The sequence below is a fragment of the Oculina patagonica genome, chromosome 2, assembly GCF_052425735.1.
Source record: "Oculina patagonica isolate OP01 chromosome 2, crgOcupat, whole genome shotgun sequence".
NCBI classification, from domain to species: domain Eukaryota; kingdom Metazoa; phylum Cnidaria; class Anthozoa; order Scleractinia; family Oculinidae; genus Oculina; species Oculina patagonica.
The window spans coordinates 10,148,355-10,165,854 of NC_135759.1; the positions used below are offsets into that span (position 1 = coordinate 10,148,355).

General features: G+C 37.7%; 1 protein-coding gene and 1 long non-coding RNA gene across 3 annotated transcripts in view; both read left to right on the plus strand.

Moving 5' to 3' along the window:
* The first annotated feature begins 304 nt into the window (after positions 1-304).
* Positions 305-12,094, plus strand: LOC144642980 (uncharacterized). The gene is made up of 4 exons (XR_013568818.1): positions 305-432; positions 6,956-7,043; positions 11,253-11,383; positions 11,970-12,094. It is a non-coding gene; the product is annotated as an uncharacterized LOC144642980 (long non-coding RNA).
* Positions 12,095-14,596: 2,502 nt separating this feature from the next.
* LOC144642938 (serine/threonine-protein kinase pim-1-like) overlaps positions 14,597-17,500 on the plus strand; it is a 6,168-nt gene continuing 3,264 nt past the window's right edge. Inside the window, exons 1-5 of one of the 2 annotated variants that reach the window (XM_078502052.1) lie at positions 14,597-14,836; positions 15,152-15,195; positions 15,278-15,374; positions 16,005-16,137; positions 16,651-16,742. In XM_078502052.1, coding sequence (XP_078358178.1) covers positions 14,702-14,836; positions 15,152-15,195; positions 15,278-15,374; positions 16,005-16,137; positions 16,651-16,742 — 501 coding nt within the window. In that variant the 5' untranslated portion in view covers positions 14,597-14,701. The remainder of the gene's footprint in view (positions 14,837-15,151; positions 15,196-15,277; positions 15,375-16,004; positions 16,138-16,650; positions 16,743-17,500) is intronic. The other variant, XM_078502053.1, reaches the window with a different exon arrangement.

Here is a 17,500-nt window from a genome sequence, read left to right on the forward strand (position 1 = left end):
TAAAACATCGTATTTATGTCAACAAAATTTTATAGAATTTAACAGTGCAGTTTCAATTCAATTGATGGCCAGAAAATTTATAATACAAAGGCTACGTCCAGCGTTTGAATGTGAAAACAGATGTAGAAGTTGCAAGAGTATAGCCTCCTATACAAATATCATCTTGGCTTGATACCAAACGAACAAATGCGGCAAAGTACACAGAGTACAGTGAAGTGTAAAATTTATTGTATATATAAATAGACAAGATCGACATGCTAAGATAACTTTACTTCTTATTGGTTAAACTTGCTCCCACAATGGGTCGGATAAACCAGGTGGAAAATGTTTTTATAAGGCAACAGTGAATAAGCACTCTATCATTCTTGCCTCGTGATACCTGGAGAGTGAACAACCCTTTCAACTTTTGGACAACTCGACTGGAAAACTTAGGTAAGGGAACTTTCTTGAAAGTTATTCTAAAACGTGTCTAGTTACCTTTGCTTGCGTATATCGGCAACGTTAGGAGCATTACGAACTCGGAAACTGTATTCTCTAAAGATAATTCGTAAATTCCTGTTGAATGCTGGCTACGAAGGTGTAAAGGCTGGAGTTTATCAACATATTGCGCCAATTTAGAACGTGTACAAACAGTCGCCACTTACTGGTTTGTGTTAATGAAATTTCTACAGGTCAAAATGATAAAAAGAAAATCGACTTAATTTTTTTACTCTATATACACTACAGAAGAATACGATGCGTTCTCATACCTGCCATTCTGTTTTAAAATACTTGAAAATGTTTAGCAATTAAAATTATTTTGACTAGCCGTTGATATAACATTAAACTTTAGCACCCAGTTTGGCTTGCTATCGGTTTGATTAGTGGATCGAAGAACGTCCATGCGATTCGTCTAAAACGATCGACTGGTGCCTTTGAAGGAATGTAAAGTGTTATAACTTGAAGATAAGTTATTTATGGTGCATTCTGTGGACCTGCACAAACCACATGTATGACATGATTTGTGTGTACACGAGGTATTATTTATAGATAGAGGGAGATTAATTGCTGATAGAGAGATAATTAAATTTGTTTTTGATCAGCAGCAGTGTAGGCCAGCAGAATTAGCCGAATATTTGAGCAGCCATTAACTAAAAGTGAGCAGCTAGAATAAATTAGTTTTGGATGATGACTAAAATGCGCGGGAATCTTTGATGAGGTGGAATAAATTAAAATAAAATACGGGCGGGAATTTATGCAGCATAATTTATCCCTTCCCTCCTCCATCAATCTTGACCCCTCCACCCACCGTCGAAATGTCCCCGCCTAAAAAGCGTAAACGCCCTCAAATTCGGTTAGTAAATTATTTGGATAATAAACCAAAAAGGTCTTCTAGACAATCACAGCGTTAACAGAGAAGCTCACCTTACAAATATTCCAGGGGACATGAAGACGATTCTTAAATTTCATCATGGTACGGTATTGAGCGATTAAAATAAAGTTTTGCTTGATTTACAATTTGTGTGGTTAGTGTCTTCGTTTCGCGGTGCTCAAAACGCAGTGTTTACTTTTAAAATCACTGAAAATCATTGTAATTCGTTAAATTGAACGATTGAATTAAAAGTTTTTTTCCTTACAATTCGTGTGTGCAGCCAATTAGTTTTAATATTTCTTCACGCGACTCGTTCTGTACATGATAAACGATTCGATTCCGCTTAAATCCTAATGTATATATCCGTGGTCACTCAAGCGCGTTCGCCGCCTTTGTATGAGAACAATGCATAGCTAAGCCTCTGTCTGCTTGATCGCAAATAAATATTCGATCTTTTTGAGCTTCAAAAACCTCTAGTTAGCTAAAGGAAATAGATCTTAAGTAATTTAAAAACGGAGGTTCTTATAAAATTCTCTCACTTCGATCCGCAGTAGAACAAGTGCTCATTCTGTCAATCAAGTAGCCTATGTACCCTACTCTGTCAATTTGTCAATCCAGGGGCGGATACAGGGGGGTGGATAGGGTGGATATCCACTCCCCATTTTTAAGTAAAAAAAAAATCGAAATGTCACTTTATTTGAAATAGAAAAAAAATAAAGAAAGAAAAATTAGCTCTCGCTCACGTCTGGTTGTTGTTACGCCAAGTTTCGCCGTCTGCCGCCACTTAGGGTTAGGGTTAGGGTTAGGGATGGGGTTAGGGTTAGGGTTAGGGTTAGGCCCTAATGGTCTGCCATCCACCCCCCCCCCTTTTGAAATCCTGAATCCGCCCCTGCAATCAATTCAAGCAGGCTTATCGTGTCGTGACGTCAAGGCATAAATTATGATGCATAAATTCCCGTGCGCATTTTATTTTTATTTATTCCACCTCATCAAAGATTCCCGCGCATTTTAGTCATCATCCAAAACTAATTTATTCTAGCTGCTCACTTTTAGTGGATGACTTGCGAAGCATGACTTCAAAACAACTTAAATATTGTGTTGCTTTTTTGTGGAAATGAACGAATACTAAAATATCGTATTTATGTCAACAAAATTTAATAGAATTTAACAGTGCAGTTCCAATTCAATTGATGGCCAGAAAATTTATAATACAAAGGTTACGTCCAGCGTTTGAATGTGATAACAGATGCAGAAGTTGCAAGAGTATAGCCTCTTTTACAAATATCATCTTGGCTTGATACCCTTTTGAAAAGGCAACCGTGAATTAGCATTTACGAAATTTGATCCCCTAGCGGCCCGCGTCTTTGGCGTTTGGGAATAGCGAAGCGCACTAATGACGTCACAGAATTTTGACCCCCGGTGTGAGTCAGACAAAATTCGGACAAACAAACCGCTCTCCGTAAGAGCAATAGCTAGCAATGTATGGTTGGAGGGCACTTCGGAGGCATGTTTAGCGGTTGCTTCACGAAACTATGGCCAGATGGGCTCAGAATTCGAGAGAAAGCCTTACCTGTGCAACGTAGAAAGCTCAAACCTTGGTTTGAAACAAAAGGTTTGTCAAACAGAGCGATTATTCAATAAATGTAATGTTTTCCTCTCAGTTATTGAATGGGCTATAAAGGACCGATTTGCTGAAAGAAAACATTTTTTGTATGAGAAATGCAGAATGTTTACACTATTCTAAGTGGCACATTGTGCAACACAACAGAGCTAACCTCAGATTTATGCCACCATGTGCAAAATTACACAAAGAAACGCTCGTCCGATTGGTCTCCTTGCCTGACCCGAATATATATGTCAATTTTGTCGCGGCAAATACAGTATACAGACTGATCGAGCTTGGCAGCTATAGCTGCAGTCTGTAATAGCATAATATTTTCGCCCTTTATCTATCATGTGTCGAAACAGATCAGATCGGATGGCCCGGCGGATGGCCGGCGATTAGTGCCGTCAAATTCGGGAAGAATTCTGAATTTCTTGTAATCGACGTTCTTGCCATGGCCTAAATGAAATAATTCGATAGTAATTCGCTATTCGCCACTTAAATTTCGCGGCGTCCTGAATAATTTTGCAATGGGAATCAAGGTGTCATTACCGGATCTTCAACTAATAAATTCAATTTTGGGCCATTTTCTGGATAACTTGAATCTGTTTTTCACTAACTAAAGAAAAAATGTTTGGAGTCTATCATTTTTTTAACCTTTTGAGAATCTCGGCCTTAAATTGTACCTTTCTCGCCTTTTTTTCTTGTCAAGAATTCGTCCCCTCCATACAAAGCCTTTGCTTAAACTCACATTGTCGTCTGACTTATGCGGGGGTCTCATGCGGCGAAATCTATTTTTAGTAATTGCCAACGAGACAGCCGAGCCAAGAGGCGAGGCTGTCGAGGCGGCAGAATCATAGAGCCGCGTGCGTATGAGTGTATAGGCAGAGAAAATCTTTAGTTCTGCGTAAGGGACTTTTTTGACCATATTTGGGTGTAAGTTAACCCCATATTTGGGTTGTATTGTTCTTCCCAACTGGTTCCCAGTCTTTCACTCCTTGCTAGAGAACAAATGACCAAAATGGCGTCCACGCGACTCGCTGTTAAAATTTTCAATGTGGTCATTCATCCCTTTACCGATAAATACACCTTTAGGGAATTATAAATCGAAAGAGAATACCCTACAGAATATTCGACCGCCGAAAAAATGAACATCAAGGTCTTTAAAGCGATGAAATAATCTTTCTACTTTGCAGTCATTTGATTTACGATCGAAGAGAGACATGAAAATCAAAGGCGGACTGTTGACTTCAAATATAGTTTTCTTGACTTATGAGAATGCTGAAGTCGGGTAAATGCTTCCTTTAAGTGTTGATTGTGTTTATAGTAATTGTTTGACCGATGATTTATTCCAAATCAAATACCGTTTATATTTTATTTGGCACGCATTTTCGCTCCGTGTAGGAATAACATCAATATAAAGTGACGCTCACTAAAATTACTGCATGTCATACACACAAGAAAGTCAAAAGTTTTTTGCTTCTAACGGCAAATGTAATGTTAACTTGAATAAAAATTTTGTCTCCAAATAATCCTTGACCGTTCAAGTTTTGTTTTCTGTTCAAATTTTTCAAGTTTTGCGTAACTGAACATGACACTTCGCATGCGAGACTGAAATCTGACCCGTGCATTACTGTCTCTGATTACTGAAAATTATTTTTAAAAAAGCATCTTAGCAGTTTTGATTTTGGGATTTGATTTATAAGAAGTTCTTGAAATGCAACTATCCCTTTTGTGGACGGAAACATTTTAACCATCGCGTGTTGTATTTAAAAAACAGTGATTAAACCTCATTTATTGCGCTAAATGCGCTCTGGCCGATGAAGAGTAAAAAATCATTTTTAAAGAAAACTGTTCAGCAAAATACGTACACCTTTACAGACAGTTAAATTAAAATAATAAAGTCCCCACGACGTGGAGAAAGTCGGTGAATTACAACTTAAAAAAATGTTTCGCTTTTCTCGTAATGTTTACTCTGGGTGCGAAAAGTTTTTCTTGCGCGGCTTCCGGTGTCGACCATGTCTCTATTGTAATGTTCGGGCAGAAAAACTTTCTTTATTACAGACAATTGCCCAAAAGATTGACAGTTGTCAGTCATTAAGAAAAGACCAATCAGAGCCTGTTACGTTCTTTTTACCCCCACAATACCCCGGGCATCACGCTGATATATTCTAGATGCTTTATCAGCTTGGCATTATTCGAAGTCTTATCGAGTCAAGAGTATTACGAATTTTAACCAACGTTTACCAAGGTAAGAGCTTTTGTTTAACTTAAAATTTCGAAAATAACAAACCCTTTCAAGGCTGCAAAATATTATTATTTTTTTAAAGGACATGTCCAACTAAGTGGCCATTCTGGTCGGACAAAACACAAGTTAATTGTGATCGGACATGACATTATTTTGAGCCTTATCTTTGATTCCAGATTTTTTGCATCATAAGAGTACCTTCAGGAAAAGCAGCGTATAATCAAATTACAATCTTGCTAACGGTACACGTAGATATTCATCTAAGAAACAATATTGAGAGTCATTTACGATTTAAAAATATTGGCCGGGCATTACGTCCGACTACTGTTTGATTTTTGCCAGACATGGACAATTTTTGGTCCGCCCGATTGTTATTTGCTATCCCGCTTTGAGAGTAGTAACCATCCAAGAATAACTATAATTTTCAGAGCAAATTCCGAAAAAAACAGTCTCTACGATAGCACTAACTGCCCTAAAATGGCGACCTCACTTATGAAAAACAATGAAACTAAAAAATATAAGAAGCACTATCAAAATTATCTGATATATTTTTTAGTTATCCCTTATATATAAAATTCGTCGACCACTACATTTGTTAATGCTTTTGATTTACCTCGTTGAAAACGTGTTCTTATAGCAATGAACCAGCGCTGAAGGAATGCAATTCAGTGGTTAATAAAAACAGGGATTGCTTTGCCACTTTTCCAGTTCTTTCTGGAACTGACTAGAAAAAACCCAACGTTAACTTGCGGCTTAAATAAACAAAATACAAACTAGTCGTTAAAAATAACGATTTTTTTCTGTACGTTCTGTAATTTTATACCACATTATTTCTACCACCGGTATAAATTATCCTGTTTCCCTAAAACAAAACAAAAAATGATTGTTTTCCTCTGTACGTTCTGTAATTACTACATTATTTCTACCACCGCTACTTATTATTTCTAATAAATAGCCTTGTTTGCCTGAAGTCGCGATCGATTCCGACCAAACTTAAAGAGCATTTGACCGAACGATACTGAAAGTTTTGTTTTTTAAACTAAAACCTGTCTTTTAATATAAATGTGAAAATAGGAAGAAAATAGAACTTTACAAGTTATTCATACCCCTAAAAATAAATACATACCGTCTACGGCAGGCAAATTATCATTTCTTCACAACGTGGCAAGTCGGTGAATAACAATTAAATGCTTCGGTGGTTCATAATGTTCCGACAAACATTTTTTTCTTTACCGCATAAAATAATCCAAAAGTATCGCAACGATCCAACATGGTAAGACCAATGTTGGTTTTTTCACGTACTTTTTGAAAATCAGATTGCCTTTCCACGATCGCGTTTTCACATACTGTTAGTATAATTAATACATTAAGGTGGAAAGGAAAGCACAAGTATTTCTTAAATATAAACGGCTAGTTATGTTTTAAAGGAGGTAAAGTTTATCTTTGTGGATGGCTGAAATACCAATAAAAATTAGCCACCTCCACTTCGGCTAATAGTTGTTTTGAAATTATCTGTAGTTTATAGAGATTCAGGCCCCGTCCATTTGAAAACGCATCTTAATTTATACGGATAGGCCAACCGTCCACACTGAAACAGCGTTTTTGGTCACCGAAAACGGAGCTTTTCAAAAACGCTCTCCAAAGTGGGTATCGTTTTCAAATTTACCCGGGTCAGTGTGGACGGGGCCTTAAACTTCGGTGTAGAATTAATAACAAGGTTATGTTTATGTTATGTATAACATTTTTTCGTCAGGTTTAACTCAAGATGAGTATCATTAAAAGTATTTGCTTTCTGCTTCTACTGACGGCCATAACTTTGGAGGCATCTCCGATGGGTGCAGGTAAAACTTTTAGAGCTAGTTCAGTTGTTTGTGTTGCTGTCCATGCTAAATGATGTTGGTTGTCTTACTTGCCGTACACGCAACACATCTCTCTCGTATAGCGAGGAGCGCGAGTGACGTCACGACTCAGACAAGACTGGCAGACAAACAAGCCGAAAATGAAGACGATTTTCCTAAAACACTTTCTAAAGCAGCCGGTATTCCTAAAACACTTTCATAAAACGAGAACTTCGCCTAGATTCGGCCTTCTATTTTTCTCAGAACACGCTGATGTTATTGTTTAGCCTCGTGGCGGTTATATCCATTAACATTCTATTTTTGGACCCCACGCGCTTCGCTTTTCGAAAACGTTTTATTCCCATGTACTGAAATTGGAAAATAGTCAAAATCTTTTAAAGAAATTAAAGTTTAGACATGAGCCCAGAGTAGTTGTATTAATATAATCGCAGTGTGAATTAAAAGTTAAACCGCTTTACTGAGCGGCACTTGTCTTATTATCTTATTATTATCGGCTTAGAAATCAGGTTTGTCGCTGACTGTGTTTTTGATGTTATTTTCCAAGACGTTTCGGCTATTGCTTAAGCCTTCATCACTTAAAAAATCAAAGCTTTCACATGCGATTTAAAATAGCAGCAAGTTAGCGCGCGCTTTAAAAATAACGTGTAAAAGTTTGAAACAAAAGAAAACGTGGCGCGAAACTCATGCGCGTGACAAGGGGCGCTTTCCATTCGACCAAAAAATCCGGAAATTTCGGAACAAGGACGAAAGGTACAGAAATTTCCTGGGAAAGTTTCCAGAAAATCTGGAAAGTGTTGACTTTCCGAAATGCGAACCATTCAACCGAAAACCCCGGAAATTCCATAAGCAAAATCAAATGGAACTGAAAATTCCCGGAAATTGTTTTCGAAAATTTGGGTCTACCTTGCGAGGTTGTCCTCTTTTCCGGAAATTTTGGAAAAAGCTACCATTTTAAACTCAGCCTAAGTTCCTTCGGCAGAAAATTTAGCGAATTGTGCGGCTGAAAGCAGCTATATATGTTAAGGAAGCATTCTTGAAACTCCAAATAAAAAAATTTAGATGAACTCGGTTGTTTTTCGTTGTTGTTTTGCAGGCGGCAGCAAAGAAATGTACAAATATTTATAACGCGCGTGCAGGCTACGCTCATTAAACTTTTTGGGTTGGCGACGTTTTCGTTGCTTGAAGTGTGCCTTTTGAAAGGTCCCTGTATTTGTGGCCACGATGTCATTCATGGAGTTTATTTTCAGTGCTCGGAATGCTTTTTATTTGCAAAAATATCGAGTTATATGTTCAGGAAACCAGCCACAGTGCATTACTTTAATGCACCGTAGAAATTTCCATATTAGACGCACTACCTGACCATATGCAAATTTTGTTTTGTCTTCAGTGCAGTCAGCCGGAAAAGTTGAAAAATGCAGTTCCATTTGCCACTGGAATTTTCTGGAAACTGAAACCAGAAGTTTTGGTCGAATGGAAAGCGCCCAAGGACTTGTTAACCTCTGGGATGACAGCATGGTCGTTCCCAGAGTGCGGATCCTTAATGGACAACCAGGCTTCCAAAAAGAGTCGCTTGTGGTCATTTGGCTCATGTAGTTGGACATGAGCCAAATTACTACAAGCGGAGTTCCCTTTAATTTACAGTGTATTTAATTTTTGCTGGAGTTACAATGTTTTCATTTTGATAAATATGCGGTCAAAGCTTGTATGTACACGCTGGCCCATAGGTGCAAGACAAATATAAATCCATCGTAATCTCGAGGCAGAACAACTAATGGACAAAAAATTAATTAAGAGTTTATTCTCTCCTTTCTAAAGAATAATAAATAATTTTACGATCCTCTTATCGTTTTGCTTTAATACAACTCATGGCCTAAAAAATAATTAAGAGTTTATTGTCTGCTTTCTAAGAATAGAAAATAGCAGGCATATTCCCATCTTACTTTTCTTTCTGTATTTGTCTTAACATCGGCGTACTGAAAAGGGTTGCTCAGTCACGTACGCAAATTTAAAACTTACCTTTATTTCTTACCGTGTGCAAAATTTAAACAAATTTAAACTTACACTAAATCATCTCTTTTCAGTGTAGTTATTCAGTGTAAGAGTGGACTACACTAAAGCAAAAAAAAATGTTTGAACTACTTTAAAAAATATGAGTCAGTTTAAATTTTTTACCTTGCGCTCGAGCTAGATGGGGTAAACATGTTTTTCAGAGCAAGTTTAGTTTAAATAAATTTATTTTGTTCGAGCTTTTTGCTTTGTCGTCGTGAAGCACTTCGAAAAACGTCACTTATACTGTATGAGTTTCTTCCGCCGAGAAAATGTAGGCTAAAAGTCGGAAAAAAATCACAGCAATAAGAAATAAACTCTCACGGCAAGTGATTAGAATTCGACTTTATTGACGGCCAAAGAAAATCAACATACGGCAATAGATAATCGGTTAATCCAAATAAAACCAACTCAGGGGAACAAAAAAAAAAATGAACTGACATGTAAGCGTAAGCTTAAATTTACTACAAGTTGTAGTTAAAGCGACTTAAAGGGGCAAAGTATATTGCTTAAGTTAAGGAAAGATCTAAACTTTACCGACACAGAATCTATCGAAACTGCGCTTAGAAAGTAAGCTTAAGTTTATAAACATCATGAAATTTTCTGTTATAAAATCATGTTCAGCAATTCAGTATGTACAGGTTGTTACCTTGCATCAGGTTCCTGTGTAAAATATCCGCCATGAATGGCACTTCGGTCTCTGTTTTCCCCCAACAAAACGATACTAAACGTCTTTTCCTTGCCAAAATCTTTGCCCAGGAAGTCGAAGCAATGACTCCACAGCGGACTTGATGCATGCAGTATTTAGCTTTGTTTTTACACAATCATTGCTAAAGTTGTTGTATTCCTGATGTTGACGGCCGAAGATTCATCCGCAAACAACAGAAATTAGCAAACTGGACGTGCACAAGGAATATCATTCGCAATTATTCCGGGCCTCATCGTACACCTCTTTCGTTATCTACAATTTCACGGAATATGGGTGACTTTTGAGGACATCGTGCGAGAAATATGACGGTAAGAAAGTTCTCGATTCTCTGTCGCTCTTTTTTAAACCCTCGGTTTCATTCAGCCTACACAGTGAACACCGCGCAACACATTTTCCCGCGTTTTCATAACATTACTTCGTTTAGATCAAACTGAAACGTCCACATCATCTAGTCGATAGAAGATAACGTCAATCGCTCGTTTTACGGTTACGAAAAATGCGACCAGAGACCAATAAATTGAATTTATCCGTGTAGCGATCGAACGAGGGCAATCGAGCCATATTGTTTTTTCGGCGTAAAGGCTTCGATACATAACCCTTACCGAAAAAAGACTAACAAAAAAGAGCAGTTGGATAAAAAACCTCTCAGATATTTTGCTGTGTAGTATCGCTGTGTAATTTTACCCCTTGTGTACATTTTGTCTTGCCTTGCGAGCTTTATTTGCTGTTTGTAATTTCCTTACTTTTCTTTAGCCACGCGCGGGCAACCTCGTCCCCAGGCCTAATCCGTGCGTACGGGCGTACGTACGTACGTAGGCGACTCCCAAAATTTCTCGGCTCGATAGGATACCATTTGCCTGCCTATGGATGCTCCGCTCGCGCGCCTTCGGTGCGTGGGAGCTCCGCTAATATAGTTCCTGATAATTGAAATTTTAAGAGGGTTAGAGAAGGGCTAGAAGAAAGAAAATTAGGTTCGGAACGCCACCAGAGAGTTGACTCCCAAGCAAGAGCACCCCAGGTTGACAGGAGACTGTTTTGGTGTCCATCTACTTATTTTTTCACATGCAACTTTAAATTCTAAATTTAACACTACATTAAATTTTCAATATTTCATATTTCTCTTAATTTAAACAACTCCAAAAAATCCCCCCAAAAATAGAAAACACCGCAAAACATAGCCTGGGGGATTTGTGAGATGAGCAGACAGTTTTTACTGCTTGAAATGTGAACGAGATATTGCCAGTAAACCAGCGTTAAGCGGCGCAAAAATGGCATTCATGTGTACTCTTGTCTTAAGCCCTCTCTCTCCTTTGGGCACCTGCATGTAATGAGACACCGCATGTATGTATCCACGCGATATGTTTGTACCTGATTCAACTGGTATTATGGTAATTCTGTCAGATATGGAGGTAATTTTGCATTTATTTTTCCCTTAGGAGAAGGCCTGGACAGGAGACGTCGTGTTTGCACCGCCCCCAACGAGTGCGTCACTGAAGGCGATTGTCGGGGTTGGCCGCTGGGCGCGCCCGGCGTTGGCTGCCCTGAGGGCATGACTTGCTGTGATAATGTTAGTTGATTCAAGTTTCTTGTATTTGCTAGCACAATTTTTTTTAACGGTCTGCAGTCCCTGTATCTTCTACTTTGTTTCAAGGAAACATTCGAAACCAGATACCGCGTAATATGGACTGCTTTTAAAATATCAGTTGCGATAAAGTTTAGACCAAGAGCTTAAATTCGGGATCTCTGGATTACACAGTGATGACCGACTGACTGACTGACTTAGTGGCTGACTGACTGACTGACTAAGTGGCTGACTGACTGACTGACTAAGTGGCTGACTGACTGACTGACTGACTGAGTGGCTGAGTGGCTGACTGTCTGGATGACTGTCTGGATGACTGTCTGGATGACTGCCTGACTGACTGACTGACTGACTGACTGACTGGCTGACTGTAACAGTAACAAACAGTAACAGTAACAGTTACAGTAACAGTAACAGTATATCTTTATTGTGCCTTAATCTCCGAAAGGAGGTATTGGTCTAGTTACTGACTGTCTATGTGACTGACTGACTAACTGACTGACTTGCCTAATCATGTCTGACTGATTGACTGACTGACTGACTGACTTACTTATTTACTTTTCTCTTTTAGAACACACCTTTTTGAGGTTTTACTCAAGAGAAGCCATGCCAGTGACTAAGTGAAGTCCATAATTATGGAAGTTTTACTGTAGTAGAAAAATAAGAAGAATAAAGGGTCACAAAATAATCTAAAAATATATAATTTCACAGCCTTTTCACTTGTTTTGCGTATATCGATATTGTAATTCTCCCCTCCCCTCCCCGCTCAGCAGCTGAGACCTCCGCATAAAATTTTGGGTGAGATGCCCGACTTCAGCATTATAAAAGCAGACCCCGGCTTAAAAAGACCCAATCCCGATGACAAATACCCAACCCTGGTAAACCCTGTTAAATAATTGGCGGACCCTGTTATTGTATTTTTGGTACTGGAAATATGTGATTTAATTTTGAACGGTACTTTTAGCCATAGTACTAAAACAAAATTCATGCCCGGCATGTAAAATGAAATTTCATTCCCGGCATGAACTCTTATTACGATATACGAAAAATCATCCCCAATCTTCTCTCGGTCGCGTGGAAGAGTAATTCGTGCGTCAAAAAACACGTGTATAGCATAAAGATTAACGTACCATGTCCCATCAAATTTTTTCCCCAGTAAACCTTATTACTTACAAATGAACTTACGTTCATTAGAGAACAAACGGCATGAAAAATTTTGCGTAATGCCCCTGATCAGTGTAAATCGTGGGTTGTAGGAGATGTATCTATCCAGGCATGCCATAACGTTTGATCGCGCAGTTCCATTGCTTTTTAAGTACGACAACAAATAGAACCAATTAAGGCATGAAGTCAATGCCTTTCACGCCCCAAAATTGGGTTTTGTCCTATCAGTTTTTTTACTCTGAAAGAAATTATTAAGGATTTATGCGGGATATACAAGGTCGTCCACATCACGCCAAAATTGAAAGATCTTCGCTGGCTTCCTATTAAACAACACCTCTACCTTCGTGACGCTGTGTTAGCCTTTAAGTGTATGACTGGATGCGCGCCTCGCTATCTTAGCGATCAGTTCACCACCCGCAACAAAATCACCAAACGAGCGACCCGGAACTGCCAGCTTTTAAATATTCCCCTTTTTAAATCTGCCTCTGGTCAAAGAACATTTCATTATAGAACAGTGAACATTTGGAATAATCTCACATCGAACTTGAAAACTCTTAAAACTATTTCATCTTTTAAATTTCATTTAAAATCAAAATTAATGGAGGAGTTTTTAACATAGATTAATTAGGAGTAATTCATTTTATACAAATTTTTATCATTGTAATTTTTATAATTTTAAAACTGTTATTTCTATTGTAATTTATTGTCACTGAAAAGCCCCGTAAGGGGAGTGTCAAATTAAAGAATTGTATTGTATTGTCTTCCTGCTCCAAAACGAATATGGCGACCCCCCTTTTTTACTCGTGAATGTAATGGAACGAGTATGGTTATGGAAAGTGATATGCAAATTTTCACTCGGTCAGTCGGTCGGTCGATGGGCTGTTAACTTTAATTTATGAATAATAATTTATGCATTAAATTATGGGCTGTTAACTTTAATTTATGAATAATAATTTATGTTTTAAATTATAAATTAATTTTCCTTGTTTTTTTTTTTAATTTTTGTTTCACACATATGAGGTTTGAACCGGCGACTCCTAACATCAACTATGGTTTTGAAGACCAAACGCCTAACCTCTAGACCACTTCGACTTGCGTGTCAGTTAGGCTGAAAATTAGCATATAGCTTTCTTTGTGTTGTTCTTATCCCGCTGACCGATACCGTAGGTTCAAAGTTTAATGGCTTGTATGTGTAAAAGCTTCTTCGAATGGCTCGATTTATAGCTCTTAAGAATTTCACATGACAAATAGAAGAAATAATCTTAGAGAAAATATGAAAATCTTCGAAGCACTAGTGATATTCCGTGTTTTCATGGAATTTTTAGATTTTGCAGGCACGAACTGTGGACTGCGACTGTGTTGGGTATTATCGTGAAAAAGCTCGCCAAACTGACGAATTTTGTTGCCTTTTAATAATATACTGTATAGTACTTGATTTGCATCTCTAATAGATTCATAAAAAATGGAGAAAGAAAAAAAGACGTCGTATAAAATTGTAAAATAGATTGTCGTAAAAAAAAATGATCGTCCCAGCTGAGAATCGAACCCGGGCCGCTGGACTGTAGGGGCAACGCATTACCACTACACAACGCGTTAGCAAGCTTGCACTTTATGGTAGAAATTAGTGTTATATAACGAAGGCTTTTGAATGGATTACCCGCGTCCGCTTTAAACACAAGGAACCAACGTGATCATATCTCCCTTCAAACAACTTCTATACTAACATGCCGCTCACAAAAAGACAAAATCATTTCATAGCTCTACACCAATACATTTAGTACTCTCATTCACGAGTGGGCTAACAAAGCGCCTTTGATTAAACTAACATTCAAGATCCCTTAGGGGAAAAACAATAGGAAAATTTTAATTGAAAATCTATGTTCAGTTTTATTTCAGGGGAACTACCTTAATAACCTTTGCTCGGAACCAAAAATATCTTTGTTTTTCTCGTGCGCACTGTAATTCTACGCTTTCTTCTACAGCGCGCGCAAGACCACACCAAAGCGTCATAAAGATACTTTGCCATAGAAACAATCAATTTCGTACAAGATAGCTTACCTTACACGCGAAAAGACTTTTTCTTTTGAACGTTTTGTTGTAAGTTAGTTTTGTTATCTCTAATCAATTGTTTGGATCAATATGAAGAGGTCGCACCAATCGTCTGGTGAAAACCAAGAATGCACGAAGCTTGCGGAAGAGAAAGTGTCCAGCCCTAAGAAGCGCAAAGGTGGAGTCGCGCTATGCCCGAGTGAGAAACCTCGAGCACAAAAAAGGGTGGGTTCTACCTAACGTCAGACATGCAATGTTTTTGATATACATAACTAAGTAAAGTTCCACGAATACGAATTATGATACACGAGAAATTTTACAGGACAATAATCAAGTCGGTCAATTTAAGTTACATCAAGCTGTTTTTATAATGCAGCTCTGATTTTGGTTTTTGTGTTTTCATAATTGCGAGTTCTTTCTTATTCTCAAGTTGTCTCAAATTCCAGTCAGGCGTATAAGACCCATGCTACTTGTATTAAAATTTTTTTGAAAATCAAATATTTTTTCCGTTCTGAATTTAAGGCAATTTTTGCTCCGCAGGCTTGCTTAAGCGAAGGATTGCCAAAGGCAAGTCCCATAGAGAGGTAAATAGTTTTATCTAAATTCCTTTCGACTTATAAGTAAATTTGTTCACAACATTGATTTTGTTTGTTTCCTTTCCCACAGATTAAAGCGAAGACAGGCATGGAGTGAGTCGGACAAATATACCGCTGGTAAAAGAAAACGTTTAAATGACCAGGACCGTTGGCTTCTAGATTCCAAAGTAAGTTAGATCTTTTTTGTAATTTCTATTGTCAACTAAACGCCCTTATGTTGTTACGTCGATTTTCAATCTTAAAACATGTATTTAATGACTTACAACATAATAAATGTTAAATGTGGGAATAAAGTAACACAAAATAACTTATAAGATCTTTTAACATGGAATCACGATTTTACAATTAATCATCACATATTTGTTTTAATATATTAACATTGTTTTCATTGTTCAAATTTTTTTAAATCTTTTTGAAGGACAACAAACAGAATAACAATTTGGGAATAAGTTTCAAATTCCTTCCTATCAAACAAAAACATCAGTGGTACAAAAGGGTCATGTAAACTGACGCCATATCCCCATTAATGGGCCTTAGTTTCATTTCTCATTTTTGAAAGCTCACTTGATCGTATCACTACCGAACTAATGTTCCAAACCTTGTCTAACTTGTCAATTTTAATCCAATCGCTAACAATTGTGATCTTGCATTCTCTTGATGAGGTCAATTCATTAAACACATTCAATTATTAAAATCTTAGGTCCTTCGTTGTTCAATTCATTTTTTACAGAAGTCATAGTTTTATTTTTGCTACGGTGATGCATAGGATCTTTTTTAGTATTGTAATTTATTTTTAGGTAACGGATTGGCTTAATAAAAACAGAAACGAGCCAGAGAGCTTTTCCTCGGCTTCAAGTAGCTCAAGTTTGTATGTTCCTGACAGACCAGAATCCGGTAGACCAGAATTTCTAAAGAAACTCAACTCAGACAGTAAGTTTGTTTATCATTTAAAGCCAATAAGATATTCCCGTGTTTTAATAAGCTGCAGTAACGTTGATGCAAGTTTTACACCTTTTTATATTCATGTTTATTGCCCATAATTGGGTCGTCACGCAGCTTCGGAGAAACCAACGTGTGACATCGTCGATCTTTACGTAACGACAAAGTGCGTGACAAAAAAAACTCTCATGATTTCTTTTTCACCTTTCTACAAAGTGGGAAAATGGAATAACGTCTATATCCATTTCCCAATAAACGATTTGAAAGCTGTACTAAAATAATAACCCTTCATTGCCCTTTTAAACAAATTCAAGATTGTAAGATTAAAGGATTAAGAACTTAATTTTCATAACGATAATGACAGATAAGAACAAAAAAAAAACAGAAAAAAATTGAAACTGAGCAAACGGTCGAGCGAGGTTACTGGGAGAAGAACGATAGCACTTTGATTACAATTCTTCATGTAGTACGTAATGGTGTGTTTCATCATTTTCTGGTCTACAGCTCATCTTGCCAAATACAATCTGGGAAATTTGATCGGTTGTGGTTCATTTGGTCAAGTTGTCGCTGCCACGCGAAAGGTAGACAATACACCGGTAAGGAATGGAAACGAGTCAAAATTAACGGGCCTTGTGGGGCTAAAAACGCCCTGGGGATGAGCTTGGCATTTGGGTCGTTAAGATGCCAAATAAATTTGGCCCCATAGTGAGTTGTGACATCATAAATTGTAAAATGATTGAAACGCGCACAAAACTTAACGGAAATTTCTGACATTTCGAAACCATTAGGGAGTGTCTGGATGGGGTTTTAACTGAGAATTGAAATGACGCGCTTTTTAAATTGAAAGCTAAGATCTAAGATGAACCAAATTTACTGAAATGGGCTGAAATTTAACTGACATCTTAGAATCGCCGAAAATTTTTACTGATAACGGAGGTTCGAGCACCCCCATCTAGACTCTACATCAGATTTTTAAAATGAGTAAGGAGCATAATAGGATGAACTCAGTGACAGAGACAAACCAAGTGAGCTCTGCGTTATTATAGTGCGTCAAAATAATGAAATTACCGCTGCATAGCCACAAGGTTTTATTCTCTCTTTTTGCGGTTGACGTTTCAAGGCTCGGGGGTTGAGAAAAATTTCATGCCATGGACTTCAGGCCATGGACAATGTGTATAAAATAAGAGGATATTGCCAAGTGCTATTGGAAATTTGAAATTAAAAGAGGCAGAACACTATATTCCTAACCAAGATTACCCGCGTCAGTCATTTTTTTTTTGGCGACATTTTGTTTGGGGATCGGAGCACGTGTTACCAAACAGTCATGTGATAGGCTATAGTCCTAATTAGCTCA